Here is a 21,926-nt window from a genome sequence, read left to right as displayed (position 1 = left end):
ATGTAAACAGGAATGATAAAGTTTACCTCTTGTCAATGTCAAGTGTCATGCGGAAACAGCTCTCTTCTCTGACCAAGTCATCTCCTAAAGAGATGAGAGCTCAGGACAACCTTTCTCTACCCTCAGCTTTATTGCCTCGATCCACTACCTGGTAGACACTGATGCTCAGAGAGAAGAAAAAAGACCAAGCAGGCATTATGCGTTCATGTTGGAATTCACCACCAACACGCACGTGCAGCTCTGCCAGGAGCAGCCCCTGAATAACTAATCACAACAGCTCTTACTTTCCACAGGACGAGGGATGCCTTACAGTTCATTTAGTCCGGTCACTTATGCCACAATGCAGAGACATACGGGCACTTACATTCTTCTCTCCCTCAGTGACACGAGTTTCATAGCAATACGCCAGAAGGATGTCAATCAAACTGTAGTACACCTGGTGATGAGCCCTCTTGTCCAGGAGGTAAGATTTATTGACAAATTTTCGCAGCTGGTATTTCTCTTCTTCAGAAAAACACACTAGGGAAAAAATGCATTTAAAAACTAAATGTTCCATTCAGTTTTGTAAAACCCCCAGTGAGGAGGATTTGTCAAAATTAGAACTTCGATTATAGAAACTGAAATAGGAGTTATTTAACTCTGAATATAGAAAGAACTCTTAAACTAGACTTCACAGTTTTACTAAGGGCTGTGCATCTGCTCAAACCCTAGTAGAGCTAAATAAAGGAGAAATGTCTAACCCATATCTTTTCCTTATTTCCAGGATGCCTCCTTTTTGCTACACTGTCCTGTATTCAAGACATCTAAATGCTGGAGCTACTGACTTTAAAATAATGATAAGACAGTTTAAGAACAGAAAACATAATAGCTAAGTAAAGCACTCTGTAAATATTCATTATCCATTGGGAAAGGTCTATACAAAGAAATAGGACTATTCTCACATAATAGTCAATGTTAAGGGCAAAGTATATTGATATTCTTTATACACAAAAACAAAGCGTTATAGCACACATATTTCACTTGAGGGAAGAGGATAGCTCTTTTCAATAGTGGATCTTTTCTTGTTTGGCCTGTCACCCTTTCTCCATCTTCACTGACAGCCCTCTCTACATTAAATATCTAGTATATATCATTTCATATTTTTCCTCTATTACCATATAATGCTATACAGACACACAAACATATACAAGGGAATTTATACCCCCCTCCTCCACCTCCACCAAAGAATTAGATCACTTTTCTCCACCTAACCTACCTCACTCAGTATCTCTGGCAAATCTCTCCAAGTCATTTGGTACTTAGCTAATTTTTGTAAAGCAGTAGAATATTCCATGGTGTAGTATGTTCTATCCAACCACTCCCCCTACTGATGGGCATCCACTATGCTTCCAGTTTTCTGCCATGTTAATAACGCTGCTTAAGTGTCTCTAACCACATGCCCTTGGATACTGGAGATTTCTATAAAATAGATTCCTAAAAGTAGATTTACTGGGTTAAAAAACGCACCTGTTAAAAAAAAATACTTTGGGGTACCTTGGTGGCTCAGTAGGTTAAAGCCTCTGCCTTCGGCTCAGGTTATGATCCCAGGGTCCTGGGATCGAGCCCCATATCGGGCTCTCTGGTCAGCGAGGAGCCTGCTTCCTCCTCTCTCTCTGCCTGCTGTTCTGCCTACTTGTGATCTCTGTCTGACAAATAAATAAATAAAAATCTTAAAAAAAAGTCTTAAAAAAATACTTCATTAGAAGGCTACAACTCTCCTTCTTTTTAATGGTCATGGACACAAGTTCTCTTTCCTACACACATCCCTCACACCCAGCAATAATGTTAGAGCCTCTCCTACTCATTTCCAGTTTAACAGACAGGAAGTGACTATGGTAGGAAGAATTCTAAGATGAGACCCACTGAGTCACATCATTTCAATGTGGGCAGAACCTGTGACTTACTCTAGCCAAAAGAATATGGCAATGATGATGGCACGGTCATTATCATGACTACATCCCACTAAGAGTAGACTGGAGCCAGAGACTCACCACTGGTTTTGACCAAAACTCACCATGTTTTAACACGGTTGTATGGCAGCAAACTGTGGCAGGAGGAGAAGGGGGGTGATTGGAGAGTGGCCCCCAGCTGACAGTCAGCAAGGACATGGGGACATCAGTTCTACAGCCACAGGAATCGAATTCTGCCAGCCATCACGTGAGCCTGGAAAAGGACCCTGAGTTCCAGAAAAGAACTTAGCTACCAAAACATATTAAAAAAAAGAGAAGATAGCCCAAATTTATCCACAGCCTTATAAGATCCTGAGCAAAGACCCAGCTAAGCAAGCCCAAGTCTGAAGCCATGGAAACTGAGTCAAATTAGAACAGTTTCTAATTTGTGGTAATCTGTTATACAGGAAGAAAAACCTAATACAGTGATAGATCACTCTTACTGCAGTTAGTATTTTTCCAAATGCTAAACTTGGACATTACTTTACAGGTTTGTTGGCAACCTGTGAATGAACCATTTAATTGTGTTTTGCCCATTTTTTTCCCTATGGGATGGCTTGTCTTGTCAAATTTTTAAGAACTCACAGTTATAGATATGAACCCTTGTCATACCTCCAAATCTACAACATCTCCACTGACTTTCTCTGTGGGATCTTTTGCCAATGAATTTCTGATTTATTATGTACCCAAATAAATGCATCTTTTTTAAGAAAAATAGATTCTGAATTTACAGACTTCGATAAGGTTTCCCAACTCCTGAATTGTGCATGAAGCCTCTTAGCTTTTTTTTTTTCCTTTTTTAAAAGATTTTATTTATTTAAGAGAGCAAGAATGCGCATGTGCACAAGAGCAGGAGGGGGACAGGCAGAGGGAGAGGGAGAAACAGACTCCCTGCTAAGCAAGTGGTCTGATATGGGCTCCATCCCAGGAGCCTGAGACCATGACCTGAGCTGAAGGCAGGTGCTTAACTGACTGAGCCACACAGATGTCCCTCTCATTTAAGATTTACGGTTTCCTTTTTAAAACGTAAGTCTTTAATCCATCTGGAAGCTACTTTTTCATGTTTTAAGATTTCGGTTAATTCCCGATGAATAGTTAATTGTGCCAACACAGTCTGGTCAATAATCCATCTTTCCCCACTGTAATGAACCACCAACTTTGTGAAATAGATGTGTTGCTTTTCTTGCTAAAAATTACTTCCAAGCACTTTCAGCTTTTGTGACTCGTAAACATTTTTTTTTCCCATTTCCAGTAAATTACTGAGAGGACAGAGAAAATCTATTTCTTTTCACATACCATCTTAACCACTGTTTGGCTACCAAACAAATTAGAGCACTTAACAAACGTTAATGATTTAAAAAAAAAAAAAAAGAAAAAGAAAAACTCTGTGTCTACATTGGTGAGGTAAGCAAGTGTAAGACTGAAATTCCTTCTAAGTTTCCTTTGATGTCTACGATACAGGCAAGCCAACAAGCATTATAACATGAGTGCTACTGGGTACCATACATATGAAGTAAAATACAACTTGCCTTTTTTTTTTTTAAGATTTCATTTATTCATTTGAGAGAGAGAATGAGAGAGAAAGAGAAAGAGAGAGAGAGAAAGAGCATGAGAAGGGGGTGGGTCAGAGGGAAAAGCAGACTCCTTGCCAAGAAGGGAGCCCAATGCGGGACTCAATCCTGGGACTCCAGGATCATGACCTGAGCCAAAGGCAGTCACCCAACCAACTGAGCCACCCAGGCGCCCAAATACAGCTTGTCTTAAAGCAAGATTTACAGAAAAACAAATAGCTAACTACAAACAAGTACATAGTTAGTACAAGTAAAACACGGCCTACTACTTGTCTTAGAGAGATTTCTACAGAATTTCAACCATCTATACATACTTTCAGTTACCTCTAAATAAAAATGTTATGGATCTCTTACTTCACAATGTAATCCTTAATTTTTCTTCCATGCCCTATCAGACAATCACCTTCAAATTCACTTCAAAAGTTTTTAAGCCGGATACAGAGGAGCGTCCGGTTTCCAGTTCCAGTGCTTCCTATCAACCTAATTCCAAAATAACTTTAAAAGGTTCTTTCTCCAGGGTTTAGAATTGCCCATTATATTTAGGTAAGGACAGGCTAAACTGCAATCCGAAAGATCCTGAAATATAGTGGCTTATATAAGATAGAAGTTTCTCTCCCACACTACTATTCTGAGTGAATGATCCAGGACTGGTGAAGCATCAGCATCTCCATCATTCGACTTCCATCTATGCATCTAAGAAAGCTGCTCCAGGTCTGTACCATTTTCTAAGCAATGGGAAAGCAGAATAAGATGGCAAGCACCTCCCTTCTAAAGACCTGATCCAGTGCACACAGACTTCCACTCATTTCTCATCATCCAGTCCCATGAGTACCCCCAAATGGCAAAGAAGTAAAAAAAAAAAAAAAAAAAAAAAAAAAAGGTAGTCAGTAGGGCAGTCACTAGCTGAGCACTCCTATGCCCAGCTCCAACTCAAGAAGACTCTTAGTAGAGGAGGACTAATAAGAGATACCTGGCTGTTTGCGATGCTCTTAGGAGACCAAAATTATTAAATTGCTTTTTTTTTTTTTTTTTAATTTTAAGTGGGCTCCATGCCCAACATGAGGCTCAAACTCATGACCCCGGGATCAAGAGTCACACATTCTACCAATCGAGTCAGTCAGGCATCCCTGAATTGCTTTTTTAATATTCCCAGATCAAACTCTTGATAGCTAGCTACCCTATCCTTTTCTTTCTCTGCTCAACAAAAACTGTCCTTCTGCTCCTCACAACTGGGTAAAAGCCAGAAGAGGGAGAATATGATTACTGACACATGCTGGCCCCTTCTCACAGAGTTCCCCAACCCACTTCAGTCCTCTCTCAGGAGGCTTCGCTTTAACACGGATTCTTTCTGTTTAAAGGCTTCCTTGTTTTACAGTCCATCCTCTGGGGGAAAGAATCTTAAATACAGTTATTGGAAATTACTAGAAGCAATACGCCTTTACTCATTAAAATTTACTTAGTGCAAAAAAAATAGGTCTTAAATATATTTATGTAATCATTTTTCCATGATGTTAGAAATCCTATGATTAAAAAGTATGAGAAGAAAAAGGAAATAAATGTGCAGAAGCGTTGCTTACATAAATGAGAAAGAACTATGAAAATGAATTTACTTAATTTGCTGGCTGTAAGGAAATGCATATGTAGCTTTCTGCAGGTAGGGGAAAGGGCAGAGGGGCAGAGGGAGGGGGAGAGAGAGAATCTCAAGCAAGCTTTACGCCCAGCACAGAGGCTGATGCCAGGCTCGATCTCATGACCTTGAGATCATGACCTAAGCCGAAAACAAGAGCTGGACCCTTAACTGACTGAGCCACCCTGGTGCCCCAGAAATGTGGATACTTTTAAACTTAATGCAGGAAGGTGTCCAGTGAAGCCTTAGGTATTACCTGTCTCATTAAAGGGCTCATATAAAGATCCTTTAATTTAAATAGAAGCTCTCAGTTCTGTAAGCAATCTTCTGTAAGGAAAATCTAAGAAGGAACATACTCACTGCCAAAGAAAGTATACCTAACAAAATATTTTAAGTCCCCTAGTATTTCATAATGTTTGAGACAGTATTCCCCTAGGTATAGTTTCTGAGATGCTCATTACTTTAGCTAATAAGAAAGTGCCAGGTGTTCATGATGATATTATCTCACTTGAGAAAAGCCTTTATCCTAGGCTTCCAGATAATTCTAAATCATAAGGTAAGCATGCCCAGAACCACTTAATAACACATTAACTCATCTAAACGTTTGTTCCTTCATTCTTAAGTAATCATACCTGTATGTAGGCTGAATAATTTGTAAAGGCTGACCTGGGAATTGCAGGTTCTGATGTTCCATCACCCACAAGTAAGGGCTTCCCCATATTACAGGTCACTGTCGGGGTATATAGGTAAGAAAAACTTACTGGAATGTCTTCTTCCAAAGTCTTGGAGCTAGGTGCCCCCAGCCTTCCTTAAAACACACCACCTTTTTCTGGATGTTTTTAAGTCCCATTTTGGCCAAAAAAGTTCACTGATAAATACACAGATCTATTTAAATTCTGAAGCTCAAGCAAAGAAACCAGAGATGATAAATAACAATATCAACAAAAAGGGAAATCATTAGAGAAACCAAAAGTCAGAGCTCCCCAAGGCCTTTTTTATTGGAGTTGTAAATCCTATGAGCCAAAGGGGAACTTGGGGCAGTTTGCCCACAATCAGGTCTAACCAAGCAGCAGCAATGGGAAGAAGTCCAGATGCAGCGCCAACAATACTTGGATGATTGCCACCATGAGTAACATTTGTCAAGCATTTGTATGACTTCGCTACACTACAATGCAGCTCTGCTATATAGTTCACAACATTTCGGTTAATTATACTTCTATAAATACTCTACAGTCAAACAAAGCAGCTGAAAGCTCAATTCATTTGGGGAAGAAACTGGTGCCCTAGCATGATACAAATGGCCCAGGACCACATCCCAACATTAAAAACCCCAATCAAGGGGTCTGATGACTGCAAAGGGGCTCCCATCAAAGCAGGAAGTGACCTTCTTACTTCACCTACAGAACATTTTCTAGTTTTGTTACTTTTAAATCGTTCCTTCTCTCTTAATCCCCCTCCCAAATATCTCTGTCTTCCACAGGTCAACAATTAAATAATCCTTGATCTGGCTCCTCTCAGAGGAATGCTAATCTGCCAACTATATTGTATACTTTCTGGAAAGAGATCAAGGGAACCAGAAGAAAATGTGCTGCATTCAAACCTTTTGCTTAAGCGGGTAGCCCTGCAGTGCTACAACTTTCAAAGCTGACACTGACAGTTAGCTCTACAAACACTGAACGCCTCAATGGTGCCAAATCAGATGTCCCTGCTAGGAAGTTCATGGACTAAAAATGTTATGTGGTGTCATACCAAGCAACCATGTGCCAAGATTCTTGGGCTGGGATTAACCGCTGAAAGACAACATGGGAAATGTGGTTAAGTCCGTCCTCATGAAACCAGAGCTCAGGGGGAACACAGCGTTTTACAGCGTCTTCCATTCAAAAGCCTTTGCGGGAGGAAGACTGGGATCATTACTGAAGACGTTAATAAAAGTCTCCATGTTGGAACTCATGGCTACGATGAAAATAACAGAAATCACAACCGAGGCAAAGACAGGCAGCAAAGTTCACCATCTAAGCCTTATCTGGAATTCAAAACAATCTAGCTTACTATTTTATGACGGGGAGGAATCAAAGGTAAGCCCTCACCTGCACTGTTCTATCTGCCTGGCAATGGCTGATGAGGGAACATAAAAGAGAAAATACCCCACTGCCATGACACAGAAAGGAAGGAGACCTGGGAGGCACAGAACAAAGAGGAAGTGGAGGGGAAAATCCAGCAGTAGCACACTTGCTGAGTAGGCTGAGGACTTCAAGGTTTATTTCTTGGCTGATTCCCTTTCACCCATATTATAATCTGGTTCACCACCACACTTCATCTTGTTTTCCCAATTCTAGGTGTCTCAAATACTTGAACAAGGGAAACGGAAAAAAAAAAAAAAGGAAGGAAGAAAGAAAAATCTCATTAACAAAAAAGTTCCCCTGGGGCGCCTGGGTGGCTCAGTGGTTTAGGCCTCTGCCTTCGGCTCAGGTCATGATCTCAGGGTCCTGGGATCGAGTCCCGCATCGGGCTCTCTGCTCAGCAGGGAGCCTGCTTCCTTCTCTCTCTCTCTGCCTGCCTCTCAGTGTACTTGTGATTTCTCTCTGTCAAATAAATAAATAAAATCTTTAAAAAAAAAAAAAAAGTTCCCCTCAAAGTTTTACAAACATAAAACAATTATAATTTTACAGAGAAGCCATTCGATTCCTGGCTCTCCTGCCATTGTTTCTACTCTACAATAATAATCTCTAACATTCACAACATGCTAGGGACTTTAAGTACATCATCTCATTCGATCATCAAGCCAACTCTATGAGGTAGGCAGCAACCCAGGAAAGATGCAAGATCACAAACTAGCCTGCAGTGGAGCAAGGCATTAATGCCCAAGAGCCATCTTTAGCTTCTATCCCATCCTTAACCCTCTACTTGGCAGATGTAGAAAAGGTACTTTCTGTACAACGACACAGAACTCGAGTTCTTCTACTTTACATCACAGGTCCTTGCTATTTTTAAAGGTGATTTTTAAAAAATGGATCCCCATTACTAGCTTCATAGAACAATTCTGACTGCTCCTTAAACACTAGTTGGGGTACATGCCCTAGGTTGGATGAAGATGAAGGAATGGGAGGGGTAGTGGTTTTAAAGTGATGACCTGGCTTAATCTTCTGAGAAAATTATACACAGAGAACTAACCTAACTCAAAAGTTGGCTCTCACAGAAAACAGGACCAAGGACAAGCTACAATTGATGAAAGTAAAGGGAGTTAGAATTTAAATCAAAGGGAATGCCTTTTCTTGATTTTTAGGGCAACTAGCTCACCCTTGTGGGCAGAAAACTCAACTGCACAACCACCAATATCCACCCACACCACCTCATTAAAATACTGCACTGAAACTGGGGAAACTGATTGAGACCACTAGATAACCTTGAGGATTTCAGAGTGAACAAGCTTTCCAAAGAGATCTACATGGCATACATACTTACCTATGTACATTGTGTTAGCAAGACTCTACCTGAAAATTTGTCAATATAATGTAGGAAGTCTCTGAAAGATTCTTAAACTCAAATATAAAACCAAGGATTTGTTGAAAACAATGTAACAAGAGTCATTATTTATAAATGAGTTTCTCTTCTGCAGTAGAGTCAATTATAAAAGATTAAAGTAGCAATTTTTCAACTTGGTAGAAATCACCTAAACTCTTAACAAAAGTGAACTACAAAAATATTGACAGCAGCATTTATTTATTCTCTAAATATTTACTGAGTACTTGTTATATAACAGGCACTATGCTAAACAATGGAAACAGAGCAAATGACAGACTACTGCATTACTACACTGAGAATCAAAATACCGCTCTGCAACATCCCTGTAGCGACTTCAGCCTGAGTGGCCAAAGGAGGCCAATGCAGAAAACTGCAAATAACCCAAAGGTCCATCAGTAGTCAAGGGCCGTATGTGCACCTGTATACACAACAGTATGCTAGGTAGGCACTAAAGCTCAGGTAGAGCCCTAAGTACCCATACGGAAGAGAATATAGACTACGAACTGGAGAAAGCAAGGGAAGAACAGAGTGCATAGGAGTCTATGTGTATGAATTTCTTAGAGCAAATATTCAGATGTGGGTATATGCACTGAAAACACCCCAAAATTACTAACAGTGATTACTTTCAGGAAGAGGAATCTGGAGTGAGAAGATTCTATATTCCAAATCATGTATATGTATTCCTTTCATTTAAACATTGAAATTTCATTTTGAATACAGAAAGAAAAGTGAAATCAGTATGAGAGAACACATGGGCCTTCTATTCTTGATTTACTGGAAACTTAAAATTCTAACGTACATAATTAATATTCTGAAAAAACTGGGGAGGATAGGTCAAATGCATTCAACAAAAGAAATGAAAACTAGATCTTTTCCACTACTACTAATACTCAAATGTCCCTACTTGAGAGGAATGTTCAGATCTTTTTTTTCTTTTTAAGATTTTTTATTTATTTGAGAGAGTATGTGTGCATGCACACGCAAGCATGCAAGTGAGGGGAGGGGCAGAGGAAGAGAATCCCCAAGCAGACTCCCTGCTGGATGTGGAGCCAGGTGAGGGGGCTCTACCCCACAACCCATGAGATCATAACTCAAGCCTACATGAAGTATCAGATGCTCAACCGACTGAGCCACCAGATGCCCCTAAATGTTCAGATCTTTCAAGCAGATTATTTAACTACTACAGATGTCCTGTGTGTTCATGTGCCTAATTTTACTTAAAATATAAAAAATTTTAAAAAGGACCCCAATCATTCAAAAGTAAAGCATATGTCAAAAGACTGTTCTAAGACAAGTCTAATCACAGAGTGGCATTTTCCAATCCAGGGTAAAGACTAAATGTAGTCTTTAAAATTAGCAAACCAAAACAGTATCTTCCCTCTATGAGGCAATTAGCATTGTGTGCTTAATAACAGGGAAGATGGTCAACAAATGAGTCTAATTTTGAGTTTCTTACCTAATGCAGCATGATTTTCTTGCTCCTGACTCTTTCCCAAAGAGGCCATCATTTCTGAATATATATCAGTCCACCAAGGATTATACTTCAAAACCTGTTCAACAGCCTCGTCTTCAAAAAAGTCAGCTCTGGAAAGAAAACAGTGAACGAGTGTGTTACACAGAACTGGGCTGGTTTTCATTTTTTTAAGATTTTATCTAAACTCATCACATTTGTACTAGAAATACAAATTATTAATTCAAAGTACAGATCAAGGAAACAAGCACTGTATTTACTTTCTTTGTGGTCACATTCATCACCATAAAGTGAAAACTAAGCATTTGGCTAAAGGCATAGCCGACATTTCTGCTCTCTTCAGAAACAAGGTACACAAAGACCAGTCCTCCCCTGAAAGCCCATCTCCTGTACGGTTATGGCATGGGGCGAAGAAGCAAATCTGAACACACAATGGACTGAAGCATGGAACCTGGGCTAGTTTTGTAAGTACCATGTATTTTGGTAAGGTTACAATAAAGGAAAACACTTAACTCCACCAAGCAAAGGAAAATAAACATATCAAGAGGAAACACAGGATACTGCATACCCACAAAAAGGCTACACATAAACACACATACACATTTTTTAGCATGTGCCTTCACCCTTTCTACCCAGAGGCAATTTCTCTTTCATAACTCTGCTAATCCTAATAGTTCCTTTGCTTAAAATGACTGAAAAAGAAAAAAGCAACCTTTGTAAAAAACAGAAAATTAATTTTCCTATACTTTACTTTCTCAGGTTTGTCTTTTTTTTTTTAACATTTTATTTACTTAACTGAGAGAGAGACTGAGCAAGACAGAGAGCACAAGTTGTGGGGAAGGGCAGAGGGAGAAGCAGACTCCCTCCAAGCAGGGAGCCCAGCACAGGGCTCCATCCCAGGACACCAGGATCACAACCTGAGTGGAAGGCAGATGTTGAACCGACTAAGCCACCCAGACGCCCCTACTTTCTCAGTTTTAACTTGAAAAATAACTGCTACATTCAAAATACACCCCTGGAGGACATTCATTCAGAAATTACAACCCTGCATTCAAAGTTGAAAACTGTATTTGTAGGAAGAGAGTGACAAAAGATATAACTCTGGGTGAAAAATTCATTTATATTTCAGTTAATTAGAAACTCAAGGGGCACCTGGGTGGTTCAGTGGATTAAAGCCTCTGCCTTTGGCTTGGGTCATGATGCCAGGGTCCTGGGATCAAGCCCCCGCATCAAGCTCTCTGCTCAGCTGGAAGCCTGCTTCCTCCTCTCTCTCTGCCTGCCTCTCTGCCTACTTGTGATCTCTGTCTGTGAAGTAAATAAATAAAATCTTAAAAAAAAAAAAAAAAAAGAAAGAAACTCAAGGAAATAGTTGATTTCATAAATTGATTTTCTAGCTGAAAGTTTTATGATCTGAAATATTTTTGCTTTCAACTGAGACAGTGAAATCTTTCTAAAAAGAAGTATCATAGATAACTTACAGAATTATCTGTATGTGCCAAGCACTGTACTGACTGTTTTCACCCATTATTTTCTTGAATCCTCACACCACCCCCAGGCGCAGGGGGAACTGTTAATACTCCCATTTTACACGAATGGAAACTCAGGATCAGAAAATTTGTACATCATGGCCAAAGTCAAAGAACCAGAAAGAAATATGGCCAGGATCTGGACCGAATTAAATCTAACTCCAGAATCCACATTATTAACCAATATAAACATTCCATTTTAATGCTTGAGGAAATAAAAGCCCATATTGGACAAAACTGAATAGTAATGATCTCGAAACAGTAATTCTCAGTATCAATTTTGTCACATGCATGAGAGATATTTCAAAAACATAAGTAATATGAGTAATGGCTAAAATGCTAAGTAAAAAAAAAAAAAGCACTGACTCTTCACCCTCTTTACCCTGTTCCAACTCCATTTGGGGCAGTGAGATTACATGGCTGACAAGACACAGGCAGTCACGGTCCTTATGGAACTTACAGCATCATGGGAGAGTCCAACAATCACAATGTAAATGCTATATAATTGCTATGACCTAATAGTACAAGCATCTACAGCAAAGTGAAATTGGGATGACAGGGAAGGTCCCTGGAGAAGAGACTATCTAAGCCAATAGCTGATCATAATTAATAGTTAACCAGACTAAGAAGGGTGGGAAGGTATATCCTGAGCTGAAAAGAATAGTTAGCAAAGGCTAGGAAACAAGAAGGCACATTTAAGGGAGTGGGGGGGGGAGCTGAGAACAGCTGAAAATATTATGTTGTAGTGACAACATTGTAAGCCACGTCAAAAAACTCTATTGGATTTTTATCCCTCAAAACAACTGAACACTTAAACGCTTTTACATATGGGTCTGATATCGGTGTGTCTTGGAATATCATTCTCACTGCAGTCGGGAAAGTGGTCGAAAGGAACAAGCCTCAAGGCACAGAAATCATGAAGGCCTAGAAGAGGGTAGCAGCCATGGACACAGAGCAAAGTGGGTGGATGTGACTCAGAGCCAGAAGCCAGATTCCATAGGATGCAGCAGTAAAGGGAGCCAGGAGTCAAGGTTTATGCCTGGCATTCCAGCCTGGACAATTCAGTGGATGACAGTGCCTTCTGATGAGACAGATACACAGGACACCAACAGAGCTGTATGGAGACATTATGACCTCTGCTTGGAACAGATGAGTTTGAAATGTCCTTGTATAACATACAGAGACCGGTGCAGTAGGCAGCTAACTATACAAATCTGATGCTCAGGAGAGACATGTGGGAGTCACAAGCATTTAGACAGTGACAGAGACCAAGGTAGAAGACAGAACTGCCCAGCAAGAACTTGCAGGATAAGAAAAAAGTAATCCAGACACCAGAGTGTTGATAACATTTAAGTCAAGAGTAGAAGGTCCCATCTGAAAAGATGCTGCATTTCCGCCAAGAGACAAGTGATGGGGAAGAGAACTAAACAAAACATGACTTTGTAAAAGATCTCTATCACCTCCATGCCCTCTCTCCAAAAATTTCAAAGTGTTTAAATAGAGTCCCAATAGTTTAAAATGTGATGGTTTATTTCTTATTCTGTCCGTGGTTAGTTTCGTGAAAAAGGTCTGAGGTCTGAGGTTGACCTAATGTTCTACTTTACAAAATAAATTTATTTCCAAATTTTTAAGTGTTGTTCATTCAACGAGCATTTACTGAGTTCCCAGTGCACAAGCAGCTTCAGGGAGATGAAGATCAGTAAGATGATCCTGGCCATTCAGGGCTCCAGAATGTAATAGGAATGGAGACAAACACAGAATGACATACAATCAAGATGCGCTGTAACTTGGGAGCACAGAGGAGGGCTTCCTCTCTCTGGGAGGGAGGCACCAACGGATGACAATGGAACTCAGTCTTAAAAGATAAGTAGAAGTTATTTCAGCAAGGTGGGGCAGGAGAGAAAAAGCTATCAGGGGAGTATCATGAATAACAAGTGTGCAAGAAGTTGTGGGGTACAAGAGGAGCAATACTAAAATTCATTACTGCTGTAGTGTAAAACATGGGCAGAGAGGCAAAAGGGAAGCTCCAGAGGCAGGCACGGTCCAGATCACAAAGAACTTTCTATGCCATGCTAAGGAGGTAGAAGTTTATGCCTTAAGCAACAGAGAACCCAGTAAGATTTTAAGCGGATGTTCATTGTCAGTATTCAAGACATAATACTGCCGGGTTTATGGCTGATGGATCTGTGGAAGTGTAGAGGTGGAGATGCCAAACACGACTGCTGCACTAAGGCAGATACATACGAGGACCAGAGAGACAGTGAGTGAAGGAAACAGTAAAGAGATAAATAGTACCACTTCAGGATAGATTAGGAGTGTGGGGTGAGGTAGCAGTCAAAAATAAATCCCAAGTTTCTACCCTGGGTGACTGGCATGAAAAATGGTACACTCCACCAAAGAGAAAATTCAGGAAGACTTTTCAGGTAAAAATGATGGGCTTGATTTTTGGACAGGTTGCACTAGAGGAGTCGCTCTCCAAACTCTTAATAATGTGGCTTTTCTTCAGAGCACTTACCACATTCGAAATATTATCTGCTTCCCCACTAGAACGGAAGCCCCATGAGCACAGGGACCTTTTTATACTCACGCTAATCCTCAGGGTCTGTGACCTACCCAGCATGCAGTTCATCCAAACACGTACTTGAACAAGTAAGGGAACATGTGACAGAATGAACGGGTGAAATTTTACTCTCATGCTTGTTCCTAAGCTTGCCATTTTGAATAAAGAGCCATGTTGGGAGCAGGTGGCCCTCTTCCCAGCCTCATCACTACTACTTACAGTCTTGAGACTCCTCAATCAATGCAAAAGCCTAATCAGTATACCAAACTCTTTAAAAAATGCACAGCACTGAAAAGTTACAATTTAAAATGGCACCCCAAATGCTACGATCATTTTTGTACCTTTTCTTATCTCACAGTATTTAAAGTGTTGACTAAATTCTTCTATTTTTCTCCCAAAAAAGGAAACACGCAGATTTTAGGAATTGGTTAACGCAGAAGAGATGCCAACAATTAAAAAACAATTTGCCTGGGGAAGGAAAAAACAAAAAACAAAACACTCTCAGCAAGAGAAATATAAAAACTTGGCTATGATAAGCAAAACGGGAAAGCCTATTAAATAATTCAAGAAGGCTTCGACAAACTGTAGCGTAAAAATAATATCCAAAAGGAGTTACAAATGGAGAAATATAGATAATCAAAAACAGTATGTGTCACACAGTGGGGAAAAACATCACATGATGGCATCTAGAATTTACGACAAAAGATTTAAAAAATAATAGTTATTCTAAGTCATTTATATATCCCTTTGAAATGTATGAATTTTCTATATAATGAATTAACCTCACTGTGTTCTGCCTCAGGACAGATTTAAAATTGGTTTCCCAAGCTTCCAAAAAACCTGACACCATGAAAAGACATCATGACCAGTAAGGATATGTCAAACAACTTGAAAGTGTCATATAGTACACACTCACATAATATATATTATGCATTAATCTTGTACATTACATTTACATACCCAAATGTGTACTATAATACACGCGATGCATTGCCTGCAAGGTAGATAAAAACTGAAGTAAACCTTTTCTTCCACTGTATTAACCAATAAGAACAATTTTTTTTTTTTAAAGATTTTATTTATTTATTTGACAGAGAGAGATCACAAGTAGGCAGAGAGGCAGGCAGAGAGAGAGAGAGGAGGAAGCAGGCTCCCCGCCGAGCAGAGAGCCCGATGCGGAACTCGATCCCAGGACCCTGGGATCATGACCCGAGCTGAAAGGCAGTGGCTTCACCCACTGAGCCACCCAGGCGCCCCAACCAATAAGAACAATTTAAAAAGCACTGAGCCAAAAAAATTTTAATTGAAAATTTTAAAGAATTTTACTTGCACTTCATTTATTATTAGCACATTTGGGTGAGTCAGTCAGCTAATAAAAATAAAGAGTAAGAAATAACACAAAAAGGACAATAAGCCAAAGTCTTACTGCTATTGGAAAAGTCACAAAGAACCTTTACCTCACAGCTTCCACTCTCCGACCTGCCCATGACTAAATTTAAACCACTCCTTGAGAAACGGAAAGAACAGTTCATGCATATTGTGAAAGAAAATGAGTTTCTGGATAAAGAAACACAGAAGATGGAGAAAAATAAGGACTGCATATAATATCACACTGCTAAGTATAAATTCCAATTTCCTAATTCTCTCAGGCCATACAGTTATTCTTCCAGTTTGAGAAGAGAAGAGATAGGCAGTTCTTCTAATTAAGCTCCCTCCCACTTGAAATTTTAGTCTTGTAAAGCTCATTCTGTTTTCATGCTGCCCGAGAAATTTGCTGACAATGAAATTTCCCACTTTAAATATTCAGCATGATTTTAAATAGGTTTCTTCAAATTACTCTTCAGTGGACCTTTAAAAACCACAATTGGAGAGATAAAGGTAATTAGAAATGGCAATGTAAATGCAGCTGAATCTCTCAGATGTCCTCCAAAATATAACATACCCTGCTCTTACCCAGTTCCCCCCAGGACATTGAATAGTTCGACCATTTATCACTACACATCACTCAATGCATTTGCACATCACAAGATATACTTCTGCCATTCCAATTAGTCTCCCACTGTGTCACAGGAGATAGAATGTTAATCACAAGAGCAACAGCAGTTAAACTGAAATAGTGTACATGAAAAGGAAATACAAAATGACAAATGGAAAGATTTTTTTCGATTCCAGACCTAGCAACTTAGCAGTGTTATGACCTTGGACAAGTCCCTTAACCTTCTTTCCCCAACTGTTGTGAAAATGAATTTAAATAATCATTTGAGAGCACCTGATAAGCTGAACGCACTATAGAAAATAAGGGAATATGATGCTTATAGCTGCACATATAACAGTTTAGAAGTTGTTGGCCTAGAGCTTCGGAAGAATAATAATTGAGGCCTGTATGTACATACGATTCACATCCTAGAGAGTCTAGCATCCACAGAGACTATCCTCTGTGACAATCCCTTACTTGGAAGAAGTGCTACTATTCCTGGCCAATGAGAGACATCACAATGTCTCAAGTGATTATTTACCTATCCATTAACTAGATAAGCTTATTAGGCAAATACAAGCCTGACAGAGACACACTGTGGTGAAAGACGTAATTAAAGTAGATGGGAAATACAGCAAACTTAAAATTAGATTTTATTTATACCCTACCACAATGAATAATTATTTGTTGATTAGACTCAGATCTTCAATTACAAGTGCTCGCAGATCAAGTGTTGGGAATACCCTGGATCAGCCAAGAAATGCAGGACATGTAGATTCAAATTCTTAAAGAAACTGAAACATCTTTTCATTTACATATACCGTTAATTGCAACAAAAAGTCTACTGAAAAGAACTAAAAATACTCTCATGAATGCCTGTGTTCTACTTTGCAGCCTCCCGAGAAAACACATAAAGAAGTACATTAAGGGCACCTGGGTGGCTCAGTGGGTTAAAGCCTCTGCCTTCAGCTCAGGTCATGATCCCAGGGTTCTGGGATCGAGTCCCACATCGGGCTCTCCACTCAGCAGGGAGCATGCTTCCTCCTCTCTCTCTCTCTCTGCCTGCCTCTCTGCCTACTTGTGATCTCTGCCTGTCAAATAAATAAATAAAATCTTTAAAAAAAAAAAAAAAAAAAGAAGTACATTAAGAGTTCTCCATTGCCAGAATGACCTCCTGAGAAGCACACCTTACAAAGATCAAAGAAGCGTAAGTTTGTAGGTTAATTCAAATGTCAGTTAAGGTTCTGAGCCATCACTAATTTCTAGAATCCCAAAACCACATGCCTAGCATACTTACAAAGACATTCAAAAATTTTCAAGTCAATGTCAAGTCAAACCCTTAATCCTCAAAAAACTCAGTACTCACAGATAATGATCAGGATCAAATTTGGCCAGCTCAGCAGCCAGGCGTTTCTGCCTTCGTTCAGCTGCAGGAGTGAAATCTGGATCCTTAACATCAATAACATCACTCAATTCATCCTAAGAACAAAAAAGAAAGAATAATTGCTATCTCCCATGCCATCACTGAAAAATTTCACACAAAAGGCCAAAACAAAGGAACCATCTGATCATATTACCTGTGACATTTCAATTCAAATCCAGCAAATGTTTGTTAAACACCTATTGCTTGCCAGGCCCCGCTGGACACTTTCACATAAATTATCTCATTTAATCCTTACAACAAAGTGATCAATATATATTAGAGCTATAAAAGTCTACCATTAAAAAAAATAAATAAACCTGTGTAAGCAAGTAGGAACATTTAATTCATATCTTCCCCATTTACTCATAGAAATTTGAAAGTTATTAACAGCATGTTTAAATAAATTTCTAGCCAGTAAGATGGAGGTGCTCCTGCCACATCAGCAAAAAAAAATTTAGATAACTATTACATGCCTGTAAAACTCTGCTTGACCAGAAGTGCACTACACCTAGTCAGCCAATCTCGAGGCCAAGCCAACCTTGGGCGCTATAGTTCCTTCCTTGTTTATTCTCCCCCAAACTAGGTGGACTGTGTAGCCAATCAGATACTTCCTATCTTTCTCTTCCTTGTTCTTTATTCTTCATCCTATAAAAGCTTTCCGCCTTTGGCCCCATTTTGTAATTCTCTAAATGGAGACCCTTTGCTTCCTGAAGTGTTAAATAAAAGTCTGTTTGTATCACTGCAAATTGTCTTCTTTTTTTTTTTCTTTCTTTTAAGACTTTATTTATTCAGGGACACCTGGATGGCTCAGCTGGTTAAGCGTCTGTCTGCCTTAAGCTTAGGTCATGATCCCGGGATCCTGGGATCGAGTTCCACATTAGGCTCCCGGCTCAGTGGGGAGTCTGCTTCTCCCTCTGCCTGCCGCTCACCCTGCTTGTGCTCATGCGCTCTCTCTCACTGACAAATAAATAAATAAAATCTTTTTTAAAAATTTATTTATTCATTTGAGAGAGACAGAGACAGAGCACGAGCAGCGGGAAGAGGCAGAGAGAGAAGCTAACTCTCCGATAAGCAGGGAGCCCACCACAGGGTTCAAGCCCAAGACCTGGAGATCATAACCTGAACCAAAGGCAGTCACTTATCCATCTGAGCCACCCAGGCACTCTGAAAATTATCTTCTTTCAATAGGCAAAACAGTTGGAATATCAACGGTTTGAACATCTACACAAAGACTTCCCTTTTGTTTCTTCCTAAGGTCTAAGTCAGCCAGTCTCAATAAGGATTACCAAATAAAACTTATATATAAAACTGTGTGCATTCTACTTTATAAGCAGATTTAAGAATTTTTAAGGGCAATTTAAATGTATATGATTTTCTATTTTCAAATTTAAAAATCTAATCCTAAGTAATATTCAGCTTTACTGTAAAAACCTTTACCTGGATATACACACATTGATATGTAGCACGTGTCCTAGGCCAAATCCTACAGAAAACAGGTAGAGTAGGAAAACTGTCCGGGATACCATGGAGTTTTTTTCTTTTGGTTGGAATGATGAAGCCAAGAAACCTCACACAATGCAAAATATTCCTAAAGCTATACCTTTCTTTCTTTGTTCAACCTCCCCATTCCAGTTACCCTAAGTGAGAAGTATGGAATTTGGAAGAACCTTCAACTGTATTAGCTAAAAGAAATCAAGGGAAATAACTTGACAGAGTGGTAAAGTCAAACTGAAAACGAGATTTGTAAATGGAAGAGAGGTGAGTGCCTGATAACCAGGCTCAAAGTTGAGAGCTGTAAGGTAAAATACCTGCAAAGAAATGAACTAAACTGAAGGAGCCAAGGAGACACTAGGATACACACAATCAAAATTTGTGCCTAAAAAAATAAAAAACAAAACCTCACTCATTCCTACCACAATCCACTTAGCTTGAGTAGTACCAACATTTAATCAAAGCACATACGAATACTGCAAAAGGGTCCACAGAACTTATAGAAGTCACAACCAGAACATGTTAATACTTCTAACTACAAACATTCTAGGCAAAAACCTGATTACTGGTGGTTCCCAAATAAAATTTTACATTCCAAAAGTTCCTTTACAATCGCTTTTGGGAAATTAAGACCGTATTTTCCTATAGAAATACTATTATAAAAATAGTAGTTACATGCTCATGGTAACCCGCAAGTTTATTCAAAATACAATAAACTTTAAATAGAGTACTCTAGATACAAACAGTGTAACAACCCCGTGGCAATGTTTCCATGGGAAAATGCTTTCATAGCTTCATTTTAATCCACCAGAAACATCTCTTCTCCAAGCAGGATAATCTGGACTCTTCCTCTCTTGCTTGCTCACCCGCCTGCCATTAGCTCCTCCAGACACAGAGCTGGAAAAGGTACTGACGTAGGCCCTGGGGGAAGAAGCCCAGTTCTACTGTACACATAGGACTCACCTCAGCTAGATAACTACTATGAGAGTCGTTTCCTGCCCATGAACCCCAAGTCCTCCTCCCCAGTACGCATGAGTCACCCAGTCCCTTTCCTCCTTGCCCCAAGGAGCTCCCTGCATGTACCCACGTGTACAGCGCGCACACACACACACATACATTTCTGAAAGCAGCATGATGCAGCAGAGAAACCTAGACTGCAGTCAAAGACTGCTCTAGTATAACTGTGCAACTTCCCTAGACCTCAGCTTCCTTTCTGTGAACGTGTCTGGTCACACCTCCATTGAGGGGCTGGGTACTACTCTCCTCTTGCTGTAACAAGTTACTACAAACGTAGTGGTCACAACACAAACATATCCTCTTCTAGTTCCGGAGCTCCGAGGTCCAGAATCAGTGTCTCCAGGCTCAAACAAGGGAAAGGCAAGGCTGGTTCCTGCTCAAGGTTCTAGGGGAGAATCACTTGCTTTGTCTCTTCCATCCTGGAGGGTGGCTTTCTTATTCCTTGGCTGGTGGCCTCCATGACAATGCCCTTCCTCCCTCGGCTTCCATCGCCACATGGCCATCTTTTTCCACTTTGACTCTCTTACTTCCTTCTTCAAAGGCCCCATGATTAGACAGGACCCATCTGGTTTGGGCTCAATCACCTGCCCATCACAAGATCCTTAAGTTAATCACATGTGCAAAGTCCCTTCCGCCTCATAATGTGACATGTTCCATGCTCCGAGGACTGGCACACAGACATCTTAGGGAATGGGGTGGAAAGGAGCATCCTTCTGTCTACCACAAGCTACGATGAGGATTAAATGAAATAATCTGAGTAAGGCATCAAGTACAGGGCTTGATACATTCAATAAAGTTAGCCTCCTTTCTTTCTGTCTGCCTGTCCCACTACTGTTCCCTGTTACTCCCTGGCTGCTTTCCTACTGAGATTACCTAACCTCCCTCCCCTGCCATTTCCTTACTTCCCACAGCAATAAAAAGAAAAAAGAGATTAAAATGTGCCGCTTCAGGGGCGCCTGGGTGGCTCAGTGGGTTAAGCTGCTGCCTTTGGCTCGGGTCATGATCTCAGGGTTCTGGGATCGAGCCCCGCATCGGGCTCTCTGCTCAGCGGGGAGCCTGCTTCCTTCTCTCTTTCTCTCTCTCTCTCTGCCTGCCTCTCCGTCTACTTGTGATCTCTCTCTGTCAAATAAATAAATAAAATCTTTAAAAAAAAAAAAAGAAATGCCGCTTCATTATTTCACCTAGACAAGATATAAGGTCACAAGTGGGGTATAACCTGGGAGTTTCTGTGGGTATCTCTACATTTCAAAGGATAAATGGACTAAAAGAACCATAGTCATTTCAAAATACTAAATGCACTGAGGGAAAAAAATGGACTTTCCCCACAGCTCACAGCTCTGCATAATCCCTCCCCTGTCCTGCACTTCACCCTCACCTACCTTCTCCTTCTGGCTCAAATCCCCCAGCTCAAATCTACATAGCACATCTTCCATTTCTAGAATTCTGAGTCTTAGCATTTTCAGTACACTTTTCATCATTCAAGACTCTGTGCAAATGCCACCTCCTCCAAGGGGCCTTTTCTGGGCATCCTTGCCAAAGTGGTCACCCTATCCCCCTGCCCTCCCCTGGCCCCCCAGGCTCTCACATCACTTTTTCCTTTCCTTCACTTGTCAGTATCAGAAATATTCTTATTTATTGCTTACATGGTTACTCTCTATCCCCCCACTAGAAGCTTCCACGAGGACAGGAGTCTAGTCAATCTTTTTCCTCACTGTATCCCTAGCACTGTTCCTGGCCTTCAGTATTAAATCATTC

The 21,926-nt window shown here is 40.2% G+C and overlaps 1 protein-coding gene across 2 annotated transcripts in view; it reads right to left on the bottom strand.

Annotated features, from left to right (window-relative positions):
* The window catches only part of SHQ1 (SHQ1, H/ACA ribonucleoprotein assembly factor), a 102,920-nt gene that overhangs the window by 66,448 nt on the left and 14,546 nt on the right, over positions 1–21,926 (bottom strand). For both annotated transcript variants that reach the window (XM_004738366.3, XM_004738367.3), the window contains 3 exons: positions 17,607–17,719; positions 10,165–10,292; positions 365–519 (listed from right to left, as the gene is read on the bottom strand). In XM_004738366.3, coding sequence (XP_004738423.1) covers positions 365–519; positions 10,165–10,292; positions 17,607–17,719 — 396 coding nt within the window. The remainder of the gene's footprint in view (positions 1–364; positions 520–10,164; positions 10,293–17,606; positions 17,720–21,926) is intronic.

This window comes from Mustela putorius, unplaced genomic scaffold, assembly GCF_011764305.1.
Source record: "Mustela putorius furo isolate JIRA1106 unplaced genomic scaffold, ASM1176430v1.1 tig00000095_pilon_pilon_pilon, whole genome shotgun sequence".
NCBI classification, from domain to species: Eukaryota; Metazoa; Chordata; class Mammalia; order Carnivora; family Mustelidae; genus Mustela; species Mustela putorius.
The sequence above is the reverse complement of the archived record's forward strand: the minus strand, read 5'-3'. Positions and strand labels throughout refer to the sequence as shown.